Source organism: Mus caroli, unplaced genomic scaffold, assembly GCF_978045245.1.
Source record: "Mus caroli unplaced genomic scaffold, Mus_caroli_1 scaffold_8, whole genome shotgun sequence".
NCBI lineage: Eukaryota > Metazoa > Chordata > Mammalia > Rodentia > Muridae > Mus > Mus caroli.
In genome coordinates, this window is record NW_028227263.1 from 25,151,870 (window position 1) to 25,178,932 (window position 27,063).

Below are 27,063 nucleotides of genomic sequence, written 5' to 3' on the forward strand. Positions count from 1 at the left end.
AGGGGCTCCACCCAGGGTCCCCCAGCTAGCAAGTGGCTAAGCTCTTCTCATCCCAGACACCCTTAAGTTGGTCTTCATTTCCGGAACCTTTTGCTCCGGAAGCTGGAACTCCCGTGACTTGGGGACTTGTCTTGGAGGTGCTCATTCCAGGCCAGATCAAAAACCACCAAACTTCCCAAATAGAAAATGGTAATTGTTAGGCTCTGTGGGTTGCAAATGCCCTGTGCAAATTCGGGGCATGTAGCACTCTGCCAACACCAACAAGGTGGGCAAGGGGCAGGTCAGAAAGGCTTGAGGGAATGACAGTGCCATGAGATGTGATGTGAATGGAGGTCAGGGGCACATGTGCCCACCTTGAGGGGAATCCTAGGTGGGAGGTCACGGGTACAGAATTTCAAGTTCAAGGCCAGCTTATATTCAGTGAGATCCTGTATACAAGGGTTGGGTGGGGGGTGGAAGCTGGTTAACTTTTCGGCATTGTTTTTTGAAACATAAGGGTCCCAGAAAGGCAACCCATTTCCCCATCTCCCTTGCTTCTGAGATACACAGGGCTTTTTGTTTTCTTTTCCCTTTTTAACATTTCAAGGGAAGCCCTTCTTTCATTGAGCTCACTAAGCACATTCTGGATCCACCTGAGCTACAAGGAAAGCCAGGATGGCTTATGGAGACCACAGGAGAGGGAGAGGAGAAAGCTGTGTGTCAGGCTTGTGATGTGCAGCCACTCCTGCCTCAGCCACCCAAGGGTAGGGACTGCAAGCACACGCCACCATACCCAGCAGCAAACCTTTTGTAGATCTCTAGAGTGTGGCTCTTGTTGAGTATCAAAGCACAACAGGGATGTCTGTTTTCCTTTCCTTTGCTTTGCTTTAGTTTTAGTTTTAGTTTTTTGAAACAGGGTTTCTTTGTGTAGTCTTGGCTGTCCTGGAACTCAATCTTGAACTCAGAGTACTGAGATGAGTACTGAGTACTGAGACAGGCATGTATGTCTGTCTGCCCGGGTAGGTGTATCTGTTTTCTTACCATTAGTTCTTTAGAGTTGGTAGGGTCTGTTCATCCCTCTCTGGTCACTCTTTTAAAAGCTCTCACCTGGTAACATCATGGGATGTATGTTGGAGGGATTAACTTGTATTTTCCTTTACTGCAAATGGAGCAGGTGCTCCTTGTGAGGTGGAGAAGCAGCATGAAGTCAACTGTTTTAAATTCCCCGACTAAGAGAGGCTGCCAAAGGACAGGAGGGCAGGGGAGGGATGTGTTTAAAATTCCTGACTAAGAGAGGCTGCCAAAGGATGGGAGGGGAGGGATGTGTTTAAAGTCAAGCACAGGGGAGTATATCGAGCTCCTGTGAATTAAGGGACAGAAACTCAAACTATCTTAAGGTGGGGTGGGGTGGTGAGGAGGCTTTGGGCAAATGGTCTCCATGCATGAGCTCTCTTCTGTGATGGCTCAATTCTCAGGTCAAGGCTCCTCAGGTTTGGCAGGGAAATCCGGACCCAGCAGCACCAATTTCTGCCCCCACAACCTAGCAACTGATAGAGCTTTCTTCCCAGGAGCTCCAACCAAGTCCCAAGCTTGGCTCCTTGGTCACATGCCACCATGTTCCCTGAACCAACTACGTGACTGACTGTAGCTGCTGTCTAGCTCTACAGGCAGGTGGGATCGGGCACTAAGCCATATGAAGAAAGGGGCAGGTTTTCCAAAGTTTTGCTTTTTGTCTTTGTGTTTTATGCATGCACACCTGTGTGTTCAGAGGCTAGAGGAGAGGGTCAGGTGTCTTCTTCTATCATTCTCCACTTTCTTTTAAGTCTGTCCTTGAACCCAAATCTCTTATTTTTTGGCTGGCTGGGAGCCAGCCAATCTTAGCAGTCCTCCTGTCCATCCCCCATAGCACCAGAGTTTACAGGCTTGCACAAGAGTACACTTGGGGGCACTGAGATCTGAACTCAGGTTCCTGTGGTAGCACAACAAGCCAGTTAACCAGAGCCAACCCTTCTCCCCTTGGTCTTTGCTTTTCTCCAGAAGACAGACATCAAGAAACCAGACTGTGAAAATTAGAAGTAGTAGAGGCCTGCTTCATGCTTGGTAGCAATACCTTGGTGAGATGGTAAGACCTAAGAGGAGATGAGATGGGTCACTGGTACCCATGGGAATTCCTAGCTCACCAGTTTGTCATACCCCACATGTGGGGTGGACTCAGCATGAGACGCCTGAAGTCCTATTAGCATGTGTGTGGACAGAGGACAAATAGTCCTAAGATCCATTATTAGTTACCTTAGTAACTGATATGTGTCCTGCCTCCAAGGAAGAAGAATGCGGTTGGATTTTAAGTGCCCCTGGAGGAAAATGGGGGGCAACTTGTTTGGTGATACCTCCCTGGGGGTTCAAATCTTGAAACAGTGCTAGAAACCAATGGGTGGTGGTCTAGTCTCACCAATTAAAGATGCCAACCCTGTGTGACTCCATTGAGTATGACTGCAAAGATGAGCCTTGACAAGAAAGAAACTGAGAGATTAAAGACAATTTTCAGTACATTTTTCCATTTTTTTTCTTTGAACAAAGAAGATAATATTCAGCAGGTGCTCTCTGTAAGGAGCAGCTTTTAAACAGGGTCCTTTTGTGATTCTCTGCATTCTGCATCTAGAAGCAAACCATGGATTTAGCTTCTAATGCCAGAGCCAATGAAATCATGCCACACGGAGGAGTTAATTTTGTTTCCTTTAGACTGGCCAAATTGGGCAAGGCATTGCTGTAGGAGTCCTACACCTGAAGTCAAGGGAGCTGGGTCTGAAACCCAAACTTAAACCAAGCTACTGCTTCCAGAGAGAGCCTGGGCAGTTTTCAGCCTGGAGAGCCAGCTCTCCTTTTGCACAGGGGTAAAGATGACACAGAAAAGCACAGACTACATGATTTAATGTTACTTCCTTTCCCTAAATATTTAGAATACCATTATTCACCCACAACACCCTGCAAAAATATGAACTGCCTTAACAGACTGGTAGGCTGTAAAGAATTGGTATTTGGTAAAGTTTTTTGTAATCTGAGTTTACAGGAGCATTACTTATAAGAGCAAAAAAATAAAACAAAAAACCTCAAAAGCGCCCCTCCCAGCCCTCAAAGGAGAAATAACCTATATAGATCAATGATGTGTGTACCCAGATATTATTTATAAGATGGAATGCGACTTAAAAAAGTCTTGGCATATGTGTGTGTGCGCAGAATATCACCTCTTGTTAAACTGTCCAACTGTAACATGCCTGCTGGAATATCCAAGAAATAACAAGGCTCTACTTTTGTAATAGTGAATGCGTCTGTGAGGAAGAAAATCCCCTATTTCAGCTGCGGAGCTCTGGCCACTGACGGCTGTGGGGGCTGGGTAACAGCTTTCCATCCAGTGTGTCTGCTGGTAGGTTGTTCTGTGATGCAGGCAGCAGGACTGACTCGATGGGTTACTAAGAACGCTTTACAGAGGAGACGTGAAGGTGGAAGGGTTGTGGCAGAGTTGGGAGAAAGGAGGAGTGCACAGGATCAAGATATATTGTGAATGTGTCAGAAATTGTCACAGAGTAACTATTTAAAAACAAACACTTTCAAAGAAAAAGAAAGGAATACCCAATAAGTTATTAATGTTTCTTGGGAAGGTGGGTTATGAATGGGCACTTATATTCAACACTCCTGGGCTTTAAAAGAAAGCTTTTTTATTTATGTGTGTGTGTGTGTGTGTGTGTGTGTGTGTGTGTGTGTGTGTAGTGCCCATGGAAGCAACGGGAGGGCACTGGATCTCTTCAAGCCGACGTTACAGGTGATTGTGAGCTGCCCAATATGGGTATTGGGAACCAAAGGGTCCCCTATAAAAGCAGTCAGTGCTCTTAACCACCGAGCCATCTCTCCAGCCCCTGGGCTTTGTTTTTTTTGTTTTGTTTGGTTTGTTTTTTGTTTGTTTTCTTTTCTTTTTTCCGAGACAGGGTTTCTCTGTATAGCCCTGGCTGTCCTAGAACTCACTTTGTAGACCAGGCTGGCCTTGAACTCAGAATTCCGCCTGCCTCTGCCTCCCAAGTGCTGGGATTAAAGGCGTGCGCCACCACTGCCCAGCTGGCTTTGTTAAACACACACACACACACACACACACACACACACACACACACAGTTGTTAAAAGGAAAATCCTTTTATGTCAGCACAGGCTTGTGAGAACTGCCCTCATAATAGTATTTGGGGCAGAGGCAGCTGCTGATGGAGCAAGCAGTGGTGTGAAGAGTGGCAAGCATACGGTGGCATTCCCACTACTAAGTCCGTCTTGCTAGACACTGACTGTATCAGCACGTCAAGTGTGTAGGAGTGGGCCAGTCACATCTTTGTGAGATGTGCAGAGTAACTTTTACTCCAGGACAATATGGATAACCAAATAGATCTTTGGTTTTCAACTGCACTTGAACGAAAATCAAGGCGATGGAGGAGAGAGCTGCTTTAATGGACAAATAGATCTGTCTTAAACAATTAATAGGAAATATCAAAGCGATGTGAAAAGGGCCAGAGAAAAGGGCCCAGTATTTACTGGGAAACTGTCCTGATCTATACAGTGGCGTATCAGTGACAACTGTGCTATTGCTTTTCTGTTGCTGTGACAAAACACAACGACTAAGGCAATTTAGAGAGGAAAAGGTTTATTTGGCTTACGGTTCCAGAGGCCTAAGTCAGAGCAGAAGCTCAGGTCTCCCATAGTGAACTGTAAGTCTGGAGCAGAGGACTGGGAATGGCATGCAGCTCTGACATCTCAAAGCCCAGCCCCAGAGACATGTTTTTTCCTCAAGGAGACATCTCTTCTTAAACCTCCCCAAACAGCCACCAACTGGGGACCAAGACCCAAACATCTGAGACTATGGGGCACAGTCTCATTCCTGACTAAAGTGAGCAAAGACTGGCCAGGGAGGAGGGGAACTCCCTCACACACAACACTCACACAACCAGGAGGCCAGGTCTCTGTAAGCGAAAGTGCTACAGTACTGTTCTGTTTCCAGACAGGACTTAGCTGAAGGTTACCTTAAGCCCTGGCTTCTACCTCCTGAAGGATCCAATTACAGGCACGTCCCATTATACCTGGTTTACTCAGTGCTGGGCACTGAACTCTACCAAGTTACTTCTTTAACAAGACAGCTACATCTCTAGAAATAAACATTTAAAATCAAAATATTAAAAGTAATAGAAGCCTTTTTAGTTTCTTTAGTAGACAATTTATTTTGATAAACTTGCTCAATAACAAAAATACAAGTGAAGAAAATTATGTTCACTTTATACAGTTGTATTAACAATTTGTTTTGAAACTATTAATTGAAAAAATGTTATAACCAATTAGAAAACAATTCTTAATAAAGTTTTGGATAATATACAGACCTTGACCACAAACTAAAATCTCTCAAGGCAATACAACTAAAATTCTGTGTAGACAATTCTACCTACACAGACCACCTTTTTCCTTCATTTATTTTTATCCTTCAAAAATTTTCTAAAAGACAGCTTACTGTTTTGACTTGTGAATGTAAATTTAATTTTAAAAAGAAGATCAAAGTGGGTTGATATAACAGTTACTATAAACCAGAGTAACCGGTGACTAGTAGTCTTTTAATAAAGACAAAATAAATGCAACATGTGCTTCTCATGAAGTCCATGATGCAAAACAACAGCTAAGAACAGATCCAAAGTTAGTTTCCAACACTTCTTAAGGACCTTTCCTCTAAACCAATAGATTGCCTGTCACCAGGACTATTTATTTCACTGAAGAGATTAAACAGTGAACTCCCACAACACCACACGGAGAAATCAAAGCTGTAGGCAAAACCCAAGAATGTGTTTTGGTCATCTAGAACATTACAAAAGAAAAAAAAAAAAGGCATTTTTCTAAAACAAAACAGATGGAACAGAAACCAGGCTTGTGAGAGATGGAGAAGTCAGAAACATCACACCCACACACTAACAACACAGAACATGGATTACCTTTGGAAAGAATTGTACTAATGGTTGCTTTTAATGAATTGAAGGTTTTTAATCTATACAGATGTTTAGGCTTGTTCGATAGGAGCTTCCCAAAAACTCAAACTAGTTCAGTCTTGTGCAAATAAAACCTAAAAATAGTTTTCAGCAGATTTTACAGTGATATTCTTAGGCATGAGAAGAATAGACACTCTAAGAACAATGTAACAGACAAAATTTGACAAATGATTGCACCATAAAAGTGTTTTATATACATTTTACAAGATATGATTCCTGCTATAAATTAATACTGTGCTATGTAGTACTCATAGTGACCTTTTAAAAGCAGCTGCTGGCAGCTGTTTGTCCTTCCACTTACAGGACTTTGATTACACGGATGAGTCCACTTCAACAACGTTTGGTCTGAGAGAGTTTACAAAGACTGGACTTGACACACTACTCAATGGGATGGTCTTAATCCTAGGCTAGAGCGCTGAGTGGCTAGAGTGGCTTCCCCCACCAGCTCTTCATGCACTGGCCTTCCAAGACAATGATGAAATTAAAGACAATTTAATGGTTTGGGTAATAGATACAAATAAAACCTAAAATTTTGTAATCTTATGCAATACCACTGTAAATGAGAGAAGTAAACAGTGGGGAAATTCATAGCAGCTGAGAAACTTTCTCTCCCCATGCTCATGATCCAGTTAAAAATATTTTGAGAAACTATTTACAATAAAATCCATCTTTTTTAAGAGAAAAGCTCTTGGTCATATCACTTAGTTTGAACTACACTTTGCTGATACTTTGTATCAGTGAACTACACTTTGCTAATACTTTGTATCAGTGGTCTAAGGCCGACTACCAAACCTTTCTTTCAGAGTGACCCATCTGACTGATGACTGATCACTGCCCAGTCCCCAATGTCCACAGAACATGTCTAGTGGTGGCCTTACAAGTGCCTGGATGGAGCAGGTGGTGGAAAGCGTCCTTCCTCCGACTGACTGCAGGCTTCTCACACAGAGGGGTCCACTTCTCCAAGGTTCCTGTATGAGCCCAAACACTGGGTTTTCATTCACAATTTAATACTGAGACAGGTGAATAGCTAACACGCTGGTGAGGACTGACCCAAGTCTTCCGCTCTAGGTCAGATCTGAGCAAGTAGCCCATCTCTGAATACCATCCATCCTGTGAGGGAGAATCGAGCTGCTTCAGAGTCATTCCCACTTGGATGAAGTACGGGCTATGTGAGACTTGTACTCTGCCCACTAACAGGGATACTTGAATTGCCATTCACTCTAGAGAGGACAATCTCAGCTCCACTGCCATGAAACACCCTTGTGACAAGATTCAAACAAGTGTTCTCCAGGAAGAATTGAGGTGTTGACACAGGCATGGGAATGTGGGGAGGAAAGGACTGGGTTTTAAAAGTACTTGTGAGTTCAGAATCAGCTGCATTGCTGTTTCTACCAAAAAAAAAAAACAAAAAAAAACCAAAAAAAACCAAAAAACCCCCTTAAGGCTGTGGGTTTAATGCAGCCTTCAAAGCAAATGAAAGAATGGTAGCTTTTCAGCACACACATGGGTAAAGCATTTAGAGGGAATATTGTATTGCTTAAGAGTTTGGTGAAGATCTACTAATACAGATAAAATGCGATTTTTATGGAAGAGCAGAATTAGTGTTGTAAATAGCCAAAACAGCCAGATATTTGCTAGTGACCTTAATGTTTATGTGAAGTTGTATGCCTGAACGTATACACTGCATTGTTAACGTAGCAGACTGAACCAGTGGAAAAAACAAGTGTCTGTACAATAGATGACAGTTGTTATTCATTCCAACAGTGTCAGGTTCCCCAGACTATAAGGTTTGACATGGCCTTACCTTTACTGTCACATACAAATAAATTAAACTTACAAAGAATCTTTAGCTTAACTTAAAATTGCACCTAGAAAGGTATGGAGTTATTTGTACCTATTACAGAAACCTGTCAAAATCAAGGGCTGCTACAAAGAATGAGGTAAACTGAAGACTCTCTCCACTATGCAGCCTTCAGATAAATGGCTTTTTTCTATTGAGTTCTAGGTTGCACACCACAGTGTTTTGCTAGCAAGCATTCAGAGTTCTCGTCCAGGAACTGTTTGCATGTGTGCATATACAAATGTACACACACATACACACACACACATATACACACTGTATACTGCATCAGCAAAATATATATATTATATATATATTTATATAAATATAAGGAAGATTTCCCCCACCCACCCCAAACTTGTTTCTTAGTGTTTTCTTTTTTCTTTTGTACACAGAGATTAGGGAGTTTTAGAATTTTTACATACATTTTTAGCAAACAAGTTTTGATCTATTGGCTTCTTGGTGCAGTAATGCAACGGCAATCCATTGTGGTGCCAAAGGCTCATAACATGACAAGGAAATCGAGAACACTAATATCTTAGGAGGTGAGGCCAGCCCCACACGAACCTCCTGCACCCTTCTGGTCCATCATGATTCATAAATACTAGACTTTCCCCCCCTCTCAAATGAATCATTAGACATTAAAAACAGATCAACAGAGTCACAAGGGGCCACATGCTTTCAGTATAAAGCACTCTCCTTCACTAGGTTGCTATCACAGTGCAGACTGACTGCCTGAATATGCTCAGGAGATTTAGTCAATATTGTATTTGGTTATGGAAAAGGCTCTCATTCTTTTTTTTAAATCCAAAGTGCATAGTGAGAACAAATCAAAGCAATTTTTCCTTTTCAGCATCAGGTTCATCTAAGCATCTTCCTATGAGAGGACTGCCCAGATGCCTTCTCTTTGTCCTCCCATCCTCTAAAAATAAAAAAATAAAATAAAAAAAAATAAAAAGAGTTAAGCCGTTTAGACATTCGTCAGCCTGGTAAACAGACTTTGCCAGCAAACAGGAGTCCTACTATTGTGAAGAAAATCGATAAGACAAAAAGTACATATGATGACCCAACTACAGTGTTGTTGGGTAACTTATAAGGTTGACCTCCGACTTCATTGATGTAAAATCCTATTGGAAATATTAGGGCAGCCATACAGAAAAGGATCACTGTAAAACAAACCAAAACACAACATTAGTAACATGCTTTGGTGATGTAAAAAAAAAAAACAATGAAAACTTGGTACAAGACAATTTCTATAAGGGTTTGCGGACTGATAACAAGGCCAAACCTGTGGCAGCACAACCAACCCTTGTCAGAAGACCTGCACGTACTACATTTCACATAGTAACCCTGAAGCCCAGCAAACCAAACACAGGAGAGCTGGCTTACACATCTTTATACAGGTTTTTAGAGGATCTTGAGTTATGAACATTAAGGGGTGTATGTGTGTGTATGTGTGTATGAAGTTCTAGCCCTTGTATGTCTGCCTGTCTTAAACATTTTGTAATTAAAAGGGAATTAGGGGTAAAGTTCCAGCTGTCTGTCTGTCATAATTGTTTATAATTAAGGGCAGAGTTAGGGGGAAGTCCTGGCCCTAGTATTTAATAGCTGGCCTGTTTCTTTCAATAGGAGAAATATATAGAAGGTACTAGAGTGGTAACTAAGCCATGTCAAGACCCTAGCAAAGTGTAGGCTGACAGAAGGGCCAAGTAGACACTGTTCCTATTACGTCCCAGCGGTCAGCCAGTCCTCCTCACAGCAGTAGAGGGACCTAGGAAAGGTGAAGGGAGTCAGTGCCACTTCTCTTACTTTGATTTTCACCCAGCTGGAGAAAGCTGGTCAGACCTCTGGCATGGCTAGCAAACTGTCAGAGTGGTTATCTCTCATGGACAGTGTTCCAGAACAGTAACATCTTTATCAGGTTTCTGAACACACAGAGACAACAACGTGAGGGAGGTAGAGAAAAAAACCTTTGGGCTTACAAACACAATAAATACATTTTTCAGGAAAATGTTTCTAGAAAGATTACCAGAAACACCAGTATCTAGGCAGAAATCATGTCTGTCTAACCTTTTACCAAATCCTGTGTCCCCAGGCTACCAAAGCAATGCTTTTTCCCAGTAAACATAAAATATCCACAGCAAGCTTAGCTTTCCTGAGAGAGTTTGTGCCTCTTGAAGGTGGTAGTCAAGAGCTCATGGTCCCATGCATTTCTTAGGATAGAAGGCTCTCTGTGAACACAGATGAACTAGCTGCTGGTATGAAGATCTGAAACTTTTCCCAAGATAAACCCATCTCCAGGAATATTAAAGGAACCCCGGACAAATGTATCAGTTGGCAATAGCTTTAAAATTTTCTGGGTAGGTCAATCAGAAGGACTTAATGGAATTTTTTCCTAGATGAACTTCCAATAATACATTAAACAGTAATATTTGCTTGAGTAGCATATCACTTGAGAAACATCAGTATACTTTTGTGCTCTGTAGCACTGCAGTAGATATACTGTACTATACAATATAGTCAGAAAATCTATTTCATTTTAGACAAATGATTATACAAAACAATATCAAGCAAGCAGACAGATTCTTTGTAACTCCTTCAAGTGAAAAATGTAGTGAAAAATCTAGAGTTCTTTGGGTGTTGGTCGTTTTTGTTAACTAGCCACCAAAAACCACTTTTAAATGTGCTGTGAATATCTACTCAGTGTGCATGAGTGAAATAAAACCAGTCGACTAGGAGCTACGGGGCTGAGTGGAGTGCGTATGAGCCAATCCTAGCTCCTGGGAAGTACAGGTAAGAAGATCTCAAGTAGCAGGCTAGCTTGAGTTTGCACACATAGTGAGACCCTGTGTCAATACACATACACCATGTGTAAACACACGCACTTGCAATTGTTTTAAGATTATTCTTAAAACAATTTTTCCCTGTGATGTTGATTATCTTAGGAAACAGTAAAGCAATTCAGAAGCATCTGAATAGGATGTACACGTAATATTAGTTTATGTTGCTAATGGGCAATTTTTTTCTACTGAAAAAAATTGTCCTTTATAATGGATAATAAATAGTATTCATTTAGCAACTACAGTTCCAGTTAGTATTTTGAGGAGTATTTTGCAAACTGATTAGGAAAAGCTCAATTAAATTTTGAAAAAGCAATGACTTCCTATTTGATCTTAATTTTAAGGCCTAGGGGAGGAACTTGGTTCCCTACACTTTCTGGGGTCCTGATGTATGTAGATGGAGGAGTATTTAAGTTATTAAGAACTGTGGAGTTACTTCAGATCTTAAACCAGCTATCACAGCTGAAGATCAAGCTCTGGTCCCAAGTAAGCTTGTGACAACGCTTCATCGCCTCCATGGCACGGGTTGCTGGTAGTGACAATCGGAGCAGTAGCAGATGAGGAGGTAAATCAGAGTGCAAAGGGGCTGGAGGTGGCTCAGTGGTAAGGCGGCACACCTGTGTAGGCCAGCGGTGGAGTTCAGGTCCCCAGAACCCACTCAGAAAGCTGGGCGTGCTCATGTGTCTGTAACCTGAGTCGGGCAGGAGGTTGGTGGAGACAGATGGGTGTCCAGGTGGCTGTCCACTCAGTCTAGCCAAATGGTGAGAGATCTTATCTCAAAAACCAAGTGGAGAGTGGTAGGGAGGACACATGACATCAATCTTTGACCTCCACATGAACATGCACTCACACATGGGCATGCGCACAGACAGACAGACAGACAGACACACACAGCAACGAAAGAATAGGATTGGACTTAAAAGAAAAAGACTCATTTTGTCTCACATGCCCCGACAGGCAAGGCCCTTCATGTGGGGCTCTCCTGGCAAGGTCTACCATTACACTATTACAAAAATACTACCCTAACTAATGGAAGATTCACATACAGCAGGGCTCAGGTACATCTCCAAGGGCAGAACCACGAGGGGGAGCTAAATCCCTCCCTGAACTGCTCCTCAGCCAGCAAGCAGAGTAAAGCAAATGTCAACTTAAATAAATTCACTCCAAGCCATGTTAAGTTATAAAGGTACAGAATAGAGACATTTTATAAAAGTATCCATTTTTTAGAGTAGATATATGTTTCAATATATAACTCTACTGTTTAGAAACTTCCAAAAATAGTATGTGCCTCCGGCTGCGAGGTTCTGAGGGCTGGTGACAGTGATGAATGAGACTTCACTTGATTGCCCATCCATAACTCTGAATCACTCTCATATGCACATGCAATTTCAAAAATAAAGAAAAAATACAGTGCACTTTGGAGGCAACGATACATACTTATTGTTGAAGGGGAATGAGAAACAAAGATAAGCCTGGTTCTTCTTCCTCTGTGGGTATCATCGGCTTCCTTGCCTCATGTAAGTTTGTGTCATTAGTTTAAGTTTTTGGCACTCCTTGATATTCTGTTACTCATTAATGACTGCATCTTCCTGGAAAAGTGACTATGTCTGTGAGTAGATGAAGAATTGGATTCTCTTTATTTAAATTCCTCATCAACAATTTTCAGTTAGGGGCTTCATTTCTATAACTGCTTCTGGCCCTTACTCTCTGTTAAGAGTTGTCTCAGATCTCTGACAAGAAAAATATCAGTTGTTTCTTATTGCTTAATAAGGATAAGGAGGAGCAGCTTGCCTCAAAGGCAGCTTGATCTAAATTTTAATATTAAGGGAGATGTGTAGACAAAACTAAAACAAAGTCAGAAACGAAGTTCCAAAGAAAGCTGGAGAGACAGGGACTCCTGAAGGTACAGTACTACCCTGTAGCCTCTAAGGATAAGCTTCCAAAGTGTTCAGAAATTAGATCAGTTTTGCAAATTACAAGTTAATATTATATGTAATATATAAATCCATGATACCGCAGGGAATAGCTTAGTAGAGTAAGAAACTTTGACAATTACTACAACAACTAAATGTGTTGGTTTTTCAATGGTCATTCAACCCAGATGAAACAAAAATCAACAATATTAAAAAGCAAATGACTGCCCTCATCTAAGTTATATGTTTTCCTAGATTCATCTTTATTTTGCTGGCGGACACCAGTACCTTCCAGAAGTGGAAACCACTCAGACTACTGGTAGCTCCACAGCACAAACCTGAACCACTTCAGTTACAGAAAGGAATAACGCCTCATTAAAAGAGCAACCACACAACGCAGTTACAGCTGTGGGCAGGCGGCCTGGTCTTGCAGTGCGGACGCTGAGGGGACTGTGTGGTCTATTTCATGGCCAAGTGATTGGTGCTCCAGGAAGATTTACTGCTCCTTAGGACTGATCTTGATAGTCTTCATGAAACCGCCACTGTGCTGCCTTCTAGAACAACTTAGTAAGCATGGCTACTTACTTCCAGTGAATGCTATCCATCGAGCATATTTTGTAGCTTCTCTTCGCCAGTGGGAAGCCACCAGCAAACCACATGTGACAGTCAAGGAAATGATTCCCATGATGATAAAAAACAGGGTGGTGACCCACTCTGGGGGAAGCCTCGGAGGGATGCAGGTCCGGTCTCGTCCATGGATTGTCTGACACTGCCGCACCAGGCCCACAGTGAGTGCCCCTGGGAAGATGCAAAGGTAGGGAGTGCTTCAGTATGCTTGGCATGCCCAGGGAATATGCCCCAGCAAACCCCTTTCAAACTTAAATCTTGGTATCTGTGTGGACAATCCAAGCATTTATTCAAGGAATTCCCTTCAGCAGTCTGCTGCTGTTTATAATGTGACAGTGCTTGGATTAATGTAAAAAGTGAACATAAGCAACAAGAACAAGCCTCAGGAACCATAAAGGACAGTTAGTTAGTTCAGCCATTTATTGAACAAACACATGTCTTTCTGTCATGACAATCGTTCTACAAGGACTAGAGACTGGAGCCCAGGTTGACTGTATACACTCAGGAGTTGGCCTCCTAAACAGGTTTTCAGAGTTCTTGTGTCAGGCACTGCTCTAGTTCCAGGGAACACAGCAAAACTGCTGGCTGGGGCCCTGGCCTTCCTAAGTCTGCACACTGGCAGCAAGACCTGGCCTTCTCTGCTGCGAGATTCAAGACTCACTGAGTAGCTCTTTATTTTGCCTAAGAAAATATATTTTAGGAAAGTAAACACAAACTTTGAAATATACGTAATGATAATATATAAAATTACATAATGCATTAAACACTAACTAGTTATCAAAACTAAAAGGTTTGACTATTTTTATTACTATATAAGAGTTAACACCATCACAGGATAACAGGAAAATGCAAGTTATGAAGCAATCTGTAAAGTACCTCTGACATCATTAATTTTCAAAAACTTTATTAGTAGTATCAATATGTATGGTGGTGTGAAAGAGTGATGTGTGTGTTGAGGGTGAGAGGGGGGCATGCAGGCCAAAGGACAGCTTTGTGGAGTGAGCTCTCTTCTCCCATACTGATCTGGGTTCCAGGGATCCGACATGTGGTCCAGCCTGTGTAGAAGAAAAAATGGTGAAAAGGCTCCATAAAGCTGTAAACCTGAGCTATGACCATCCCTCTCTCCAATGATAATCTGATCAGAACTCTGAGAAGATAAACAAAGTCTATTTGAATCAAATCATTAGGTCCATATGATGAATCTGAAAGGTACAAGCAACAGGCACAATGTGGAGGCTGTTACAGGCAGCATACAGGACAAAGGGAGCAAACTTTCATAGTACTGCCATCCACACTGTCCTCAGGTGCTGCTTGGAATCTAGAAACTGAGTTTCTAGGGGATAACATGACTTCTTAAGCAGTAAAAGTTTCCTCTGAATGATAACTTGAGGTGGGGCAGAGCCTTACTATGATAAAGCATTCTATTTGTAATTCTGGAAACAGAGAAGGCATTCACAGAAGTGCCCATGAACTCCTAACAGGAAACCACTCCTGATCATTCAGCAAAAGACTTTTAACAAACTACCTTTGTGTAGTCGTGGAGCTTATAAAAGCTGCAAATGCCATGATGAAAGACACTTGCACACAATGCTACACTGTGGATCTCTATTATGGAGGTAACTGTCTTTACGATTCAACACACAAAAGCAGCTTGACTGGCAACCCTCCCCACCCACCTACTCACTCGAGATCTGCACAGAGGGTTATCTTGTGCTCCCAGATCGTAAACTCCTACCCGGTGCATTAGACTGAGCGCTCTCTCCTGCATTCTATTTGAGTCCTCCGTGCTCCCCACCTCTAGCTCTCTGATTAAGTACAGGATGAGGATGTCCACTGTGCCCGCTGATTGTCAGGCTCTCTGAGTAAGACAATCTTTGTTGCCTTTCCTGTCTAGCTAAACCACAGCAAGTAAATATGAACAGAACAAACAATAAAGTGAAAATGTTAGCTCTAAGCAAATTGGAGAAAACCTGATGAATGTTGAGTTGTAAGGGGTTCTGCTTCTGGATTGATAAACTTCCTTATTACAAGCAAGCAAGAATGAATCCTCAGCCCCTCTGAAGGGAGGCAGATGGGCAAAGCAAGCAAACGTTTACGCTAATGTTGCTCACTCTGCCCTGTAGCTGCTCTGCAAGAAAGGCCAGCTAATTTTAATCAGCAATTAGAGGGTACTGGATAAAAAAAAAATCGAAATATTTTTACGTGTGCTGAGTTTGTGGTTCGTAGTGTATGCTCAATGCATGAGGCTTCAGGTTCAATCTCTAACATTCCACAAAAAATTACTACATGGCTCTCAAATGCTTAGCATTGTTAGAGCAGTGAGATTCTCAAAATAATACTCTCGTACTTCCAGTGAAAACAGCTTTTCCTCAAATAGCGAAGGGTTAGTTTCAACCGTGGTTAGTCCATGCTAGTCTTTGCACTCTGGAGAAAGACTGTATTCTGGTAACGTCAATGATGTAGTCATGCATATTCTATAGGCTCGTAGAGTCTGCAGTCAATTGCTTTAGAATTCAGATTTTGTTAATGCCCACACTTTGAGCAAGCCTTTAAATTGCATCTTTATTTCAATGAGTTGTCTCTGGTCCACCTTTCACCTCCATTAGATTCTTCCACACATCTTGTCTGCATCACACAGCCACACTGGTGGTGTTAAAAAGTAGCTCTGAGGATAGTGGTGGTGCTGGGTACTGAACTCAGGGATCCTCTAACTTCAGAAGCAGGGATTACAAAATAACAGAATACACCAGGGCATGGTAGCACATGCCTTTAGTTCCAGCACTTGGGAGGCAGAGGTAGGTGGATCTCTGAGACCAGCCTAATCTGCAAAGTAAGTTCCAGGAGAGCCAGGGCTATGAGAAACCCTGTCTTGAAAAAACCAAAACCCCAAACCAAACCCCACAAACAAACAACAGACTGCCATCTTTTCAGAGAAGAAACTATACTTTGCACTTCACTGGAAAAACCTCAAATGGCCTGTAGCAGTGGGTACACAGGAGGACTTAAATCAATTAAAAACATGCTACAATTAGAATCACACGGAATTCCAGAGATTCTATTGAAAACTATAGTTCAGTGTGGCTTCTTGTTAAGCTAAAGCCCAAGCAATCACTAGTTGTTGTTTTACACAACAGGTTTTTGCCTTTTGAAGGGACCCATGACTGCATTCCCCAAGCAGTCAATCTAGCTTTACCCTGCAGCTGTTGCCTAGGTAACCAATCCATCTAAATAAAAGATTCATACACAATAGAAAAAAGGAAACCAAACTAGAGGCTGCAGCCTCCCACCAGCCTCACAGGATCCCACCTGTGTACCCTCCACATAGAGGTACTCACCACGCGCCTGCCCTGCCGAGTGTGTCCCTAACTAGAATGCCCCCTGAAGCTCAGCCGCCACCTAGAGATCCAGACACTCCGAGGTGACTTAGCACAGCCAGTCTGAGCACGTCTGCTGCCACAGTGACGATGCCTAGGAGATATGTCACCACTGTGGTAAAGCACCGATACAGAAAGTCTGTAACCGAGGGCCGTGAAGCAGCACCCACGCCCACCAGAGCCTGTCACAGGCAAATCTTGTGATGTGCCCACCAATCTAGACCCGATCCCAGCAATGAATGTGGATTTCTGGCTTTCTTTTCTACAAGAAAGCGTGTTCTTAGCAAGCTGTTTGTTGGTTACACATGGACAAGTGACACCACTCCGATTCAACTGAAATGATGGAGGTTCTTGGGTTTTTTTTTTTTTTAAAGACAGGGTTTCTCTGTGTAGTCCTGGCTGTCCTGGAACTCACTCTGTAGACCAGGCTGGCCTCGAACTCAGAAATCCACCTGCCTCTGCCTCCCGAGTGCTGGGACTAAAGGTGTGCGCCACCATTGCCCAGTTGGAGATTCTTATTTACAGAAAGTGTGGTTGAGGAAACTTAACAGAACGCAGGGAGGTTTGGGCAGAGGGGACTGGGAAGATGGAGGCTCCAAGGCAGGTATAGGTGCACAGTGTGCCCTCCTGTCACAGGTGCTTCCAGTCTCCAACGCTTCAACTTTCTTCTCAGCGACAAGTAAAGGTCACTAACCCTGGGAGGACAGTCAACGTGGACCACATCAGACCCTGGGAAACTATGAAGCCAAAGATGACACAGAAACCACAGAAGTTGGAGAAGATGGGCGCATGGAATGTCCACCAAGGAAAGCCACAGGAAATGAGCCAACAGAAAGGCCATGAGGCTGTGACCAAAGTGCCCACAGGGCTGGGGCTGCCAAGTCCTTGGTACTCACCATGCCCAAAGCTATGGTTTACTACTTGTCCAGCTGAGTTTCAGTCTTTGTCTCTCACCCTTTCTCCGCCCCAGTGGCCCTGTCTGTAATGGGAACGAACGCTTACTCTGTGCCACTTTCTGTTGGAAATGTAGAGTTTTCTTTGTGATTGTGCAGGGGCTCACAGCTAAATGTTTTCTTGAGTATAAGAAACTTCAAACTTGAACATAAAAACTTTTTCTGTGTATGTGTGCATGCATATGTGTGTGATCTGCAGATTAAACGCAGGTTATCAAGCCCGTGGGTACGCATGTCTTTGAGCTGAGCCGTCTCACTGGCCCTGAACTTGAACTTTTAAGCAATACTGAGGTGCTGGGAAGCCGGAGGAAAGACTGAGTGTGTTCTCCATTGCATGAAAGGTAGTCATATCGTGCTATGTGGAACTATCATCATCTTATTGTCTGTACTTGAGAGATTAAATATAATTTGAGATGTTTTGGAGTCAAGTTGATAAAGGGTCTACTTGGGATGGTTAATCATGATTATCAACTTGATCATACTGAGAACTACCTAGCAGGCTATTGAAGCACGCCTCTGGGTTCATGTATGAGGACAGTTGTGGAGACAACTAGATCATGAGAACTCTCATCAATGGCTTACTCTGAAAGACTCTCAGGTGGAGAGAGTGGGTTCCTGAATATGCCTTTTAAGAGCAGAGCTGAGTCCAAGACAGTTCCTGTTTCCCTTCTCTACCTTGAGTCATGGGTTGAACAGCCTTTCTCCATCACATGTTCTTGCTATTCTGTGTCAGCACAGGCCCAGAGCAACAGGGGAGGCCTACTGTGAATGAAACCTCTTAAACTGTGAACCAAAATAAAGTCTCCCAATTTAAAAGTGGAAAAAAAAAAAAAAAGAAAAGCACAGACACATGCTATGAATGGACCCTGAAAGCAGGACGCTAAATGAAAGACATGAGCCATAAAGGGCCACATATAATATGGTACCATCTATATGACATTTCCACAATAGGCAATTCCAAAGAGCCAGGAAGCAGATCTGTGGTTACCAGCAGAGTTGGTGGGATTGAGGAGTACTGAGAACCCACCCCCAGCATTTAAAAAAATATTATTTTTAATTATTTTAATGTATGAGTGTTTTGCCTGCATGTATGTCTGCGTACCACATAACTACATGTATGCCTGGTGGGCATGAAGCCCACAGAGCTGAAGTTACAGAAGATTGTGAGCCTCCATCTGGGTAATGGGACTTGAACTCAGGTCCTCAGGAAGAACAGTCAGTGCTTTTAGCCACTGAACCATCTCTCCAGGCCCTGAACTATACAGTTTGAAAAGGTGGTGTTTCACCTCATTCTCCAGTCTAGCTTGAAGTACTTTTAAATTCAAAACTCCCTGTGCAATAGCATTTCTCCTACAGCTTCTGCATTATGACTGTCTCTAGGCAAATCCCATCTTTATCTATTAAAAACCACCAACAGTTTTATTCTCTTATTTAAAAGAGAAGAGGTGGGGTTGGGAAGGTGGCTCAGAGGGCCATGGTTTGCTTCTCAGCACCCACATCAGGCAGCTCAGAACCACCTGTACATCCAGCTGCAGAGAACCCAATGCCTCTGGCCTCCCTAGGTTCTTGTAGTCACATGTGCACAGGAGCCCCTCTAGCTTGGCTGTGAGTGGCTTGCTTTGAGAGAAGTCAGTTTTAACAGCAGTGAGGATCCTTGCATCTGAGAAATCATTGTGTTCCTGTACTTTCAAGATTCTCTTTGTCTTTCAATGGTTAGGATGTGTTTAGGCGTGGAATAGCTTACATTTGTCCTATGTTGTGTTTGTTGAAATTAGACAATATGCAGAATGACTATTTCCCAGTGCTCTGGCATCTCCTCTCCTTCTTTCTGGAACTCCCACTGTGTGGGTGTGGCATGTGGTAGACCACACTTGTCTCCAATGCTCTGTTCATTTTCATTATCTTTATTTCTGCCTCTTACATTGGAAAAATCACAATCAATAGACTTTATTCATACCATTTTCTGCAGATTTCTCATTTCAGAAACCATTCAGATCTTTATGTCAGGTCATTGTTTACTTTTGGTATATACTTAAAATGTTTGATTTAAATCCTATCTCAGTGGTTCTCAACCTGTGGGCCATGACCCTATCCTGCATATCATATATTTATAATTCTTAATAGCAGCAAAGTTACAGTCATTAAGTAGCAACAAAATAATTTTATGTTTGAGGGTCACCATTTATGTTTAAGGAACTCCATTAACGGGTCACAGAGTTAGAAAGGCTGAAAACCACTGGTGGTGAGTCAAAGGCTGAGATTCCTCAGTTACTACTGACTGTTTTTATTGTTTAGTCATTATAAGCCATAGTTCTTTGTTTCCTTGAATGTCTTATACCTTTGAGTTAAAAACTAGAAATTTGATCTCTGTGAGTTCGAGGCCAGCCTGGTCTACTGAGTGAGTTAAAGGACAGCCAGTGCTACACAGAGAAACCCTACTTAGAGAGTACGGGGTGGGGGTGGGGGTGGGGGTGGGGTGGGGGGGCTGCTTTCAGCCAGGTGGTGAGTGCTGATTAAATGCCTTTAATCCCAGCACTCAAGACACAGAGGCAGGTGGATCTCTATGAAATGAAGGCCAGCCTGGGAGTTCCAGGACAGCCAGAGCTACATAGAAAGATCCTGTCTCAAAAATTACAGCAGAAAGCAAAAACAAAAAGAGAGGGAAGGCACATAGCACACAGCACACCACGTGTACCAGGTGGGAATCAGCTTCCTTCCTTTTCTGTGATTGACTCTTGTTGCTGTTTGGTTCACAACTCTGCTGGGATAATTACATAAGTCTCTATCTTCTGTCGTGTGTGTGGCCTTTGAAGTCTTTCTGACTTCATCTGACAGACATCTCAGCCTGTGCTGAGGGTTCTCTGGACAGAAGGTAATTTACAACTCTGCTTAAACTTCTTGCTTGAGCAGAAGTCAGCTAGAAGTGAGAAATGCGAGGTGCCTTCTACACCTCTTTTCTGGGCACCTGGACAGCCTGACCATGATGTGCCCTTCCAAATTCCAAGGACTACCCTAGAGCTCCTCTCAAAGACTCCTGGGGATACGGTTTTCCCCGTTTTCTTTTCATGCTTGCCTATCTGTCTCCCTCCCCTCCTCCTCCTCCTCCTCCTCCTCCTCCTCCTCCTCCTCTTCTTCTTCTTCTTCTTCTTCTCTCTCTCTCTCTCTCTCTCTCTCTCTCTCTCTCTCTCTCTGCCATCTCTGACCTTCAACCGGTGAAAGAGCCTTAGCCACCTGTGTTTTATATACCTTGGATGATGATTGTATTTAACAAATGTCATGTGGTCAAATAAAGATAAATTGTGAACATGGATATGATCAGTGAGCCACCAGACAAATCAAAACAGTAGCAGGTCCCTGGAGGGTCTGTAAGTGTGACGGGTCCGAGCCCTCTCAGCTGACTACCAGGGTGTTTTTCCCAGCTACAGTGAGGCTACTGGCTTTCCAAGCTAGCAGGGAGAGGTTGGGGGCACCCAGTTTAAATTGCCATAGAGGTTGCTGTTCTTACTGAGCAAGCTCATTAAGTCTGTTCAGTTTGTTTCAAGACTTTAATGTCCAGAGTTTTTAAACTGACATTTTAATTTTATTCACTGATTTAGTCGTTGGTCCTTTTGCTTTTACAGAGGAACAGCTTTTTGGAGGTTCTTACTGTACTGTTCTGGAGTTGAACCCAGCTGCTCACCTATGCTCTGCCGTTCAGTTTGGGCAAGTTATTTAATCTTTTTCTAAGCCTGCTTTTGCAGCAAAGGAACGCAACTTACCATTTAGTTTGTGTGAGAATTAAAAACAAGCAATAACCATAACACAAATGGAACTATAAATACTGAAAACCTATTGGGAAAGGGAATTAGATAAACTGTTGTTTGGGTTAACATGTATTTCACACACACACACACACACACACACACACTACCACAAATATGGCAGGAGCAGACATCCTAATTTAACACAGTAGTTTACTTACGAAACTAGCATTCCAAAATAAAAGGAGAGGTCATATGATATTTGTTAAGGCTGCTAGTCATGAAAAAGAACCCAGCTATATTCCTCTGTTGAATCATTCAGCTTAATGACTGCACAGGATTCAAGTTTGGATCTGCTGAAATAAAAACTCCACGCAGGGATTTCTAGAAACAAGGCTAGATGCTTGGGGTTGTTTGGGGGTAGCAAGCTTAAAAACATTAACCTTTAAATCTGATTTTCTCTCCTCCACAGCTTGCTGTTTCCTCTAACTTTATATTTTAATTAGTTAACTAACTAATTATATGTATAGCTTGTGTGGGGGGTGTGTGAGTGCCACAGTATATGTGAGGTCAGAATATTGGGAGTTGGCTTTTGTCTGCCATCTTGTGGGATCCTAGGGTCAACCCAGGTCATCTGGCTATGTGAAACGCATCAACCCCTTGAACCACCTTGCTAACTACCATCTTTAAATTTTTTATAGTATTTCTTTTCTTTCTTTTTTGAGATCGGAATATAATTACATCATTTCCTCCTTTCTTTTCCTTCCTCCAAACCTTCCCATATACCCACCCCTCCGTGCTTTTTTCCAAACTCATAGCTTCTTTTTTCATTAACCGTTTTATATCTACATGTATGTGAATGTGAATTTATATATATGTACATATATTCCTAAATACATAATTACAACCCGCTTAGTTTTTTTATGTAACCAATTGGTGTGTTCTTCCCTGGGGAAGACTATTTCTTCCACACTCGGGGCTCCTTAGTCACCTGTAGTTCTCTGTGTGGAGCTGAGGCCTCCTGGGCTCTTCCCACCCCTTCTACTTTAGCATGATTAATGTTGTTCTTGTTCAGCTCCTGTTTAGGAAGACATGCTGGTAAGACCTTTTGAGTATAGCTTCTGAGATTCCCAGGAGACATAATCTCAAAGCAAACTCTGGGTCCCTCTGTCTCTTAAGAGTCTTTCTGCCCCTCCAACCACCACCAGCCATCTGTATAAGCAACACTGTAGTTCACTGGTTGTATCTAATTGAAACTTGCTTAAATCATCCTCAATACTGTCTTCTCATTATAACTAGTATTTCTGTTCTTGTTCCTTAGCCTTGGATCTCATACTGCAAAAACATTAAGAACTAGTCATCTCTATTTAAAATGTGCTTTGGTCACCTTCCTGAGGACCATGTGTCCTGGGCACTTCCTCCAGGTAGGGAAGTCCTACTTCTAACCCAACTCCACTCCTGCTGCTTGGAGACTGTGGCTTCTCTGCACAGATAGGAAACACCCAACCCCCTGTAGCATGGACCTCAAGTAGCATCCTTTATTCCTGCTTTAACCCTAGCCCATGCCACAAATCTTTTTCTAAGATTTGTATCAAGAATCTTTTAATTTTTGCTCCTGTACTCATAAGCTTTACCTAGTCCTGGCTGAGCTGGCACCACTTGTAATACTCTATTCCCACATCAGAACTAAATTCCAAGTCCCATTCATTTGGTGTATAACTTGACAAGCTGGGGTAAGAGCAAACAGAGATCCACATGCCCACTCAAATCTGGGACAGATATCCACCACAAAACACTACCAAGGACCTAATTCCAGATGTCTAGGTCTCACTACAACAAAACAAACAACACAAATAACTAAAGACAATATGTCTCCTCCAAAAATGAGTTTCATAGTAATGGTTCCCAAGAAAATCAGCCTAGGTACTGCACATAATTATTTCAAAAATAGCAATTCCAATTATGTTCAAGGAAGTCAAAGAAATATGAATACACGCTGGAGTGAAGATGACAAAAACCCAAACAGCTGAATGAAATAAAATGATTCAAGATAAGAAAACAGTATTTAATAAAAAGAAATTTTGAAGAAAAGCTAAACAAAAATAAAACATAAGGTGAAAAACTAAGTCAAATTAAAAGCTCAATGGAAAGACTCACTAACAGTATGGATCAATTGGAAGAGAGGATGTTAGGATTTGAAGATAGGTACAGAATTGGATTACTTAGCCAAAGAACATGTTAAATCAAAAAACAAAACCACCAAAATTCTTTAATGGACTGTTCAGGATCTCTGGGACACAATTAAAAAGACCAAACCAGCTGGGCGTGGTGGCGCACGCCTTTAATCCCAGCACTCGGGAGGCAGAGGCAGGTAGATTTCTGAGTTCAAGGCCCGCCTGGTCTACAGAGTGAGTTCCAGGACAGCCAGAGCTATACAGAGAAACCCTGTCTCAAAAAACCAAAAGACCAAACCAACAAATCATAAATATAGAAGAAGGAGAAGAAACCCAAAGCCACAGAAAATACTTTTAAGAAAATCATAGAAGAAAATGTTCCCAAATCTAAAGACTCAAATGCCTATCAAGATGCAAGAGGCATACAGACACTAAATAGAAAAGAGCAGAAAAGAAGCTCCCCACATAATATAACATTCAAAACACTAAATATACAGAACAAACAAAGGACTTTGAAAGCTGATAGAAAGACCAAGCCACATATAAAGACAGGGTCATCAGAGTAACATTTAACTTCTCAGTGGAGACGTTAAAACCAGAAGAGCTTGGACTGATATTCTGTAAGTTCTGAAATACCACAAATGCCAGCCAGACTTGGCTACTATACCAAGAAAAGCTATCTATCATGAGCCAAAGAGAGAGAAAAACTTCCACCACAAAAATAGATTAAAGAATTTTACAACCACTAAGCCAGCTCTACAGAGGATAATAAATGAAATCCTTTGGCCTAAAGAGAAGGATAAGCACATTCAAAGGAGAACAGGGAATAAGTAATTCCAGAACAGTTCATCAAAGGAGGTCTTAGAAAACACTGCAGACACAACAACATGATGGGAATACACAATAATTCTTAATAGTAATGAGCACAATTCCCCAATAAAAAGACGCAGGCTGACAGACTGGATTAGATAACAGGACCCATCTTTTTTGCTTTCTCCAAGAAACATATTTCACCATCAGTGATAGACACCACCTACTGGTAAAATGATGGAAAGTACATGGAACTAAGAAACAAAGGGGCTTAGCTATTCTAGTATCTGAGCAAAATAAGACTTTGAATAAAAAGTAGTCAGGGGAGGAGGGTCACTTCATACTCATTAAAGAAAAAAAAAATGACCAAGAGGATACGACAACTTATATGCACCAAGCACAACTATACCCAATTCTATGAAATAAATACAATTTGATTTAAAACCAGATTAACTTCAACAAATTGACAGTGGGTGAACCCAATATCCACTTTCACCAATAGACAGGTCATCCAGATAGAAACTAAACGTAGAAATCTTCCAGTTAAATGATGTTACAAACCAAATGGATCTAACAGATATCTATAGACATTCAATCCAAACAGTAAAAATACAAGTTCTTCCCAGCCATGGAGATTAAGCTACATATTCTTAGAATGATAATTGCATCAAGAAAGCAAGCAAGAAGAAAATTTTAGAAATTAATGAAAATGAAGACACAACATCTGAAATCGATGGGACAAAACAAAGGGATTTAAGAGGAAGTTTACAGCATTGTCCCCATCCCCCCACCCCACCCCCCAAAAAATTGAGCTGGAGAGACAGCTTATCAGTTAAGAACGCTGGCTGTGCTCTTGTAGGGAACTTGAGTTCAGTTCCCAGCACCCACAGGGCTACTCACAACTGTCTGTAACTTCAGTTCCAGAGCATCTGACGGCCTCTTCTAACCTTTGAAGGCAGCTGACACACATGAGGTGCACATACAAACATGCAGGCAAAGAACTTAAAACACACAAAAATAAATAACTCTTTAAAGTATTTTGGAGAGAGCTCCAATTAATAACTTAATAATGTACTTGAAGGCCTTGAGAAAACAAGAAGACAGAAAGAGATAATTAAAATCAGGTCTCAAAATAGTGAAATAAGCCAGGCGTGGTGGCGCACGCCTTTAATCCCAGCACTCCGGAGGCAGAGGCAGGTGGATTTCTGAGTTCGAGGCCAGTCTGGTCTACAAAGTGAGTTCCAGGAGAGCCAGGGCTATACAGAGAAACCCTGTCTCGAAAAACAAAAACAAAACAAACAAACAAAAAACCAAAATGGTGAAATAGAAACAACAAACAAAAATGATTCAAAGAACCCATATAAAATAAGAGAGTTGGTTCTTTTAAAATATTAACAATATTGACACTCCTTTAACCAAATTAACTAAAAGAGATAAAAGACCCAAACTAATGGAATTAAGAGTGAAATGGAAGCTGTTACAAGATACTTAGGACATTCAGACAATCATTAAAGACAAGCTAACCCGCCCCCCCCCCCCCAACCACACCTCTATTCCAAGGCTAGGTGAGGTGGTACACATCTTTAACCTCAACACCTGGAAGGTAAGAGGCAGGTGATCCCTGTGAGTTCCAGCCAGGGCTACACCTGAGATCCTGTCTTAACAACAGAACAAAGCAAATCTGTGTTCTACTAACTGGAAAAAAAAATCTAAGAGAAATGGATGAATTTCTAGATGTATATGACCAGTCAAAGCTAAATCACTATGAAGTAAGACCCATAATAAGTAATAAGTAAACAGACCCATAACAACCAATGAGATATGAGCAGTAATTATAAGTCTTCCAACTTGGGCTAGAGAGAGTTAAGAGTGCTGACTGTCTATTCTTATAGAGAACCCAGGTTCATTTCCCAGCACCCACACCAATGCACATAAAATTTATATATTTCCCAACTAAAAAAAGTGCAGGACCAGATGGTTTAGGCACAGAATTCTACCAGACCTTCCAAGAAGAACTAACACCAGCATTCCTCAAATTACTCTATAAAACAGAAAAGGAACACTTGAAAATTCTTTTTATGAAACCAGTATTACCCCCATAGCAAAACCAGAAAAAGACCAAACGAAAAAAGAAAATTGTAGGCCTCTCTTTCTGATGAACAGACACAAAAATTCTCAGTAAAATACTTGCAGGAAGACAAATTCAGGAACAATTAAAAGATCAACCAGTATGATCTAGTCAGTTTCATCCCAGAGATGCAAAGATGGTTCAAGACAAGATGCAGAAAAGGCTTTCTAAAAAATTTAATATTCCTCACGATAAAAGTCTTAGAGGATGTAGAAATATGAGAGACATCTCAACATAAATAAAGGTAACTGCTGTACAGGACTATTCTCAGAACTAAACTTGCCACCACCTTCGGGAGTTCAGTTGGGTCTGCTCCCCAGAGCATCACAGCTGGGGTTGTTGACTGTCTACCCCTCCCTAATTGGACATGGCCCCGGGGTCTCTATGAAGGGCTGGATGATATAGTCAGGAAAGTATCAGGGACTCCATTAATGTAGCCACGAGGGAGTCAACATCCACAATGGGTCCTACTCCCAACCTCTAAGCCACTGACTGCTCTTTCTGTAAGTAAGCCCAATAAACTCATTGTTTCCTCAAAGTAAACTTTGATGAATTTGCACCTTGGTTAGTCACTGGGACTGTGGGAGGAGCAGGTAGACACTGTTTGTCTTCCATGGGAATGAATCG

At 42.0% G+C, this 27,063-nt stretch overlaps 1 protein-coding gene and 1 long non-coding RNA gene across 3 annotated transcripts in view; one reads left to right on the forward strand and one right to left on the reverse strand.

Moving 5' to 3' along the window:
* The window catches only part of LOC115031509 (uncharacterized), a 29,875-nt gene that overhangs the window by 452 nt on the left and 2,360 nt on the right, over positions 1-27,063 (forward strand). Inside the window, exon 2 of the long non-coding RNA XR_003837135.2 lies at positions 22,646-22,748. This is a non-coding gene — a long non-coding RNA (uncharacterized LOC115031509). The remainder of the gene's footprint in view (positions 1-22,645; positions 22,749-27,063) is intronic.
* Mosmo (modulator of smoothened) overlaps positions 5,863-27,063 on the reverse strand; it is a 58,596-nt gene continuing 37,395 nt past the window's right edge. Inside the window, exons 2-3 of one of the 2 annotated variants that reach the window (XM_085841353.1) lie at positions 13,216-13,428; positions 5,863-7,143 (exon numbers count right to left, since the gene is read on the reverse strand). In XM_085841353.1, coding sequence (XP_085697479.1) covers positions 7,031-7,143; positions 13,216-13,428 — 326 coding nt within the window. In that variant the 3' untranslated portion in view covers positions 5,863-7,030. Of the gene's footprint in view, positions 9,044-13,215; positions 13,429-27,063 lie in introns of both variants that reach the window. The other variant, XM_021167230.3, reaches the window with a different exon arrangement.